The 4,694-nt window shown below is 37.6% G+C and overlaps 2 protein-coding genes across 2 annotated transcripts; both read left to right on the top strand.

Annotated features, from left to right (window-relative positions):
• Positions 1-582: 582 nt before the first annotated feature.
• LOC145140695 (uncharacterized) lies at positions 583-1,992 on the top strand. The gene is made up of 2 exons (XM_079074100.1): positions 583-693; positions 1,297-1,992. Exons 1-2 carry the CDS (start codon positions 583-585, stop codon positions 1,990-1,992), a joined length of 807 nt encoding a protein of 268 aa, XP_078930226.1.
• Positions 1,993-3,078: 1,086 nt separating this feature from the next.
• On the top strand, positions 3,079-4,489 carry LOC145140694 (uncharacterized). The gene is made up of 2 exons (XM_079074099.1): positions 3,079-3,189; positions 3,794-4,489. Exons 1-2 carry the CDS (start codon positions 3,079-3,081, stop codon positions 4,487-4,489), a joined length of 807 nt encoding a protein of 268 aa, XP_078930225.1.
• Positions 4,490-4,694: the final 205 nt, after the last annotated feature.

Below are 4,694 nucleotides of genomic sequence, written 5' to 3'. Positions count from 1 at the left end.
AAACCCTAAACCCTTAAGTTTTTCAATGATATCACTGTTTTGGAGGATTTTCTTCCTACGGTTGATAAATATTGGAGTACTCCTGTGGAAGGTTTTGACATGTTTCCGCTATGTCAAAAGTTGAAAATTCTGTACAAACCGCTTCGGAAGCTTCTAAATGATCAAGGTAGTTATGCAGAAAAAGTGCAAAAATGTAGAGAAGAATTGGATAAAGTGCAAATTGAGCTGGATAATGATCCTTATAATGGAGATTTACGTTCTGAAGAAGGATTTTATCTACAAGCTTTCCTTAATGCCAGTATTGAAGAAGAAAAGATTTTAAAACAAAGAGCTAAAGTGCAGTGGTTGAAGGAAGGAGACTGTAAGTCTGCCTATTTCCATAAAGTTGTCAAAGGAAAGATTAACAGAAACAAAGTTGAAACCATTATGGATAATGATGGCAAATGGAAAGAAGGTGATGAAGCTTTTAAGCAGATTATGAAATATTTCAATGACCTTTTGGGTGTTGATCGCAATGTCAGGCCCATTATCAGTCCTAAAGATCTTTTTGAGAACAAGTTGACTCATGTTTAAGCTTTAAATATGGTCAAAGAGATAACATGTGATGAAATTAAAGCTGCGTTATTTGATATTGATGAAGACAAAGCTCTAGGGTCCGATGGATACACGTCTAAGTTTTTTAAGGGTGCTTGGGTTATAGTGGGAGATGATTTTTGTAAAGCCGTGAAAGAATTTTTTGAAAGAAAAAAATTCTTAACGAGATCAATGCTACTGCCATAGCTCTTGTTCCTAAAGTGTAGTCCCCGGGTTGGAGACTATAGACCTATTGCCTGTTGCAATGTGGTATATAAGTGTATTAGTAAGATCATTATGAAGTGGATTCGTGATTTTCTTGGGTTTTTGTCTCGGATAATCAATCTGCTTTTATACCAGGCCGGTCCATTCTTGATAATATTCTCTTGTCTCAAGAGCTGGTGTGTGGATATCACATCAATAGAGGGTATGCTCGTTCCTAAAATCTAAATCCCTAACCTGTAAACCCCTAAACCCCTGAACCTTGAACCCTGAACCCTGAACCCTAAACCCTGAAATCTAAACCCTAAACCCTAAACCCTGAACCATGAACCATGAACTTTAAACCCTGAACCCTGAACCATGAACCCTGAAACCTGACCCCTGAACCCTGAACCCTGAACCCTGAACCCTAAACCCTAAACCCTACAACCCTAAACCCTAAAATCCTAAAACCCTAAACCCTAAACCCTTAAGTTTTTCAATGATATCACTGTTTTGGAGGATTTTCTTCCTACGGTTGATAAATATTGGAGTACTCCTGTGGAAGGTTTTGACATGTTTCCGCTATGTCAAAAGTTGAAAATTCTGTACAAACCGCTTCGGAAGCTTCTAAATGATCAAGGTAGTTATGCAGAAAAAGTGCAAAAATGTAGAGAAGAATTGGATAAAGTGCAAATTGAGCTGGATAATGATCCTTATAATGGAGATTTACGTTCTGAAGAAGGATTTTATCTACAAGCTTTCCTTAATGCCAGTATTGAAGAAGAAAAGATTTTAAAACAAAGAGCTAAAGTGCAGTGGTTGAAGGAAGGAGACTGTAAGTCTGCCTATTTCCATAAAGTTGTCAAAGGAAAGATTAACAGAAACAAAGTTGAAACCATTATGGATAATGATGGCAAATGGAAAGAAGGTGATGAAGCTTTTAAGCAGATTGTGAAATATTTCAATGACCTTTTGGGTGTTGATCGCAATGTCAGGCCCATTATCAGTCCTAAAGATCTTTTTGAGAACAAGTTGACTCATGTTCAAGCTTTAAATATGGTCAAAGAGATAACATGTGATGAAATTAAAGCTGCGTTATTTGATATTGATGAAGACAAAGCTCTAGGGTCCGATGGATACACGTCTAAGTTTTTTAAGGGTGCTTGGGTTATAGTGGGAGATGATTTTTGTAAAGCCGTGAAAGAATTTTTTTGAAAGAAAAAAATTCTTAAGGAGATCAATGCTACTGCCATAGCTCTTGTTCCTAAAGTGTAGTCCCCGGGTTGGAGACTATAGACCTATTGCCTGTTGCAATGTGGTATATAAGTGTATTAGTAAGATCATTATGAAGTGGATTCGTGATTTTCTTGGGTTTTTGTCTCGGATAATCAATCTGCTTTTATACCAGGCCGGTCCATTCTTGATAATATTCTCTTGTCTCAAGAGCTGGTGTGTGGATATCACATCAATAGAGGGTATGCTCGTTCCTAAACTCTAAATCCCTAACCCGTAAACCCGTAAACCCCTGAACCTTGAACCCTGAACCCTGAACCCTAAACCCTGAAATCTAAACCCTAAACCCTAAACCCTGAACCATGAACCATGAACTTTAAACCCTGAACCCTGAACCATGAACCCTGAAACCTGAACCCTGAACCCTGAACCCTGAACCCTAAACCCTAAACCCTACAACCCTAAACCCTAAAATCCTAAAACCCTAAACCCTAAACCCTTAAGTTTTTCAATGATATCACTGTTTTGGAGGATTTTCTTCCTACGGTTGATAAATATTGGAGTACTCCTGTGGAAGGTTTTGACATGTTTCCGCTATGTCAAAAGTTGAAAATTCTGTACAAACCGCTTCGGAAGCTTCTAAATGATCAAGGTAGTTATGCAGAAAAAGTGCAAAAATGTAGAGAAGAATTGGATAAAGTGCAAATTGAGCTGGATAATGATCCTTATAATGGAGATTTACGTTCTGAAGAAGGATTTTATCTACAAGCTTTCCTTAATGCCAGTATTGAAGAAGAAAAGATTTTAAAACAAAGAGCTAAAGTGCAGTGGTTGAAGGAAGGAGACCGTAAGTCTGCCTATTTCCATAAAGTTGTCAAAGGAAAGATTAACAGAAACAAAGTTGAAACCATTATGGATAATGATGGCAAATGGAAAGAAGGCGATGAAGCTTTTAAGCAGCTTGTGAAGTATTTCAATGACCTTTTGGGTGTTGATCGCAATGTCAGGCCCATTATCAGTCCTAAAGATCTTTTTGAGAACAAGTTGACTCATGTTTAAGCTTTAAATATGGTCAAAGAGATAACATGTGATGAAATTAAAGCTGCGTTATTTGATATTGATGAAGACAAAGCTCTAGGGTCCGATGGATACACGTCTAAGTTTTTTAAGGGTGCTTGGGTTATAGTGGGAGATGATTTTTGTAAAGCCGTGAAAGAATTTTTTTGAAAGAAAAAAATTCTTAACGAGATCAATGCTACTGCCATAGCTCTTGTTCGTAAAGTGTAGTCCCCGGGTTGGAGACTATAGACCTATTGCCTGTTGCAATGTGGTATATAAGTGTATTAGTAAGATCATTATGAAGTGGATTCGTGATTTTCTTGGGTTTTTGTCTCGGATAATCAATCTGCTTTTATACCAGGCCGGTCCATTCTTGATAATATTCTCTTGTCTCAAGAGCTGGTGTGTGGATATCACATCAATAGAGGGTATGCTCGTTCCTAAACTCTAAATCCCTAACCCGTAAACCCCTAAACCCCTGAACCTTGAACCCTGAACCCTGAACCCTAAACCCTGAAATCTAAACCCTAAACCCTAAACCCTGAACCATGAACCATGAACTTTAAACCCTGAACCCTGAACCATGAACCCTGAAACCTGAACCCTGAACCCTGAACCCTGAACCCTGAACCCTAAACCCTAAACCCTACAACCCTAAACCCTAAAATCCTAAAACCCTAAACCCTAAACCCTTAAGTTTTTCAATGATATCACTGTTTTGGAGGATTTTCTTCCTACGGTTGATAAATATTGGAGTACTCCTGTGGAAGGTTTTGACATGTTTCCGCTATGTCAAAAGTTGAAAATTCTGTACAAACCGCTTCGGAAGCTTCTAAATGATCAAGGTAGTTATGCAGAAAAAGTGCAAAAATGTAGAGAAGAATTGGATAAAGTGCAAATTGAGCTGGATAATGATCCTTATAATGGAGATTTACGTTCTGAAGAAGGATTTTATCTACAAGCTTTCCTTAATGCCAGTATTGAAGAAGAAAAGATTTTAAAACAAAGAGCTAAAGTGCAGTGGTTGAAGGAAGGAGACTGTAAGTCTGCCTATTTGCATAAAGTTGTCAAAGGAAAGATTAACAGAAACAAAGTTGAAACCATTATGGATAATGATGGCAAATGGAAAGAAGGTGATGAAGCTTTTAAGCAGATTATGAAATATTTCAATGACTTTTTGGGTGTTGATCGCAATGTCAGGCCCATTATCAGTCCTAAAGATCTTTTTGAGAACAAGTTGACTCATGTTCAAGCTTTAAATATGGTCAAAGAGATAACATGTGATGAAATTAAAGCTGCGTTATTTGATATTGATGAAGACAAAGCTCTAGGGTCCGATGGATACACGTCTAAGTTTTTTAAGGGTGCTTGGGTTATAGTGGGAGATGATTTTTGTAATGCTGTGAAAGAATTTTTTTGAAAGAAAAAAATTCTTAAGGAGATCAATGCTACTGCCATAGCTCTTGTTCCTAAAGTGTAGTCCCCGGGTTGGAGACTATAGACCTATTGCCTGTTGCAATGTGGTATATAAGTGTATTAGTAAGATCATTATGAAGTGGATTCGTGATTTTCTTGGGTTTTTAGTCTCGGATAATCAATCTGCTTTTATACCAGGCCGGTCCATT

The sequence above is a fragment of the Lactuca virosa genome, chromosome 9 (genome assembly GCF_052849685.1).
Source record: "Lactuca virosa cultivar CGN04683 chromosome 9, Lactuca_virosa_CGN04683_v6, whole genome shotgun sequence".
NCBI lineage: Eukaryota > Viridiplantae > Streptophyta > Magnoliopsida > Asterales > Asteraceae > Lactuca > Lactuca virosa.
This window is presented reverse-complemented; position numbering and strand designations above follow the sequence as displayed.

Bases quoted from the DNA above. Each gene is read 5' to 3' on its own strand.
- LOC145140695 (XM_079074100.1), top strand. From the start codon at position 583: ATGGTCAAAGAGATAACATGTGATGAAATTAAAGCTGCGTTATTTGAT. The intron at 694-1,296 runs GTTATAGTGGGA...ACTGTTTTGGAG, and splicing joins AGTTTTTTAAGGGTGCTTGG to GATTTTCTTCCTACGGTTGA.
- LOC145140694 (XM_079074099.1), top strand. From the start codon at position 3,079: ATGGTCAAAGAGATAACATGTGATGAAATTAAAGCTGCGTTATTTGAT. The intron at 3,190-3,793 runs GTTATAGTGGGA...ACTGTTTTGGAG, and splicing joins AGTTTTTTAAGGGTGCTTGG to GATTTTCTTCCTACGGTTGA.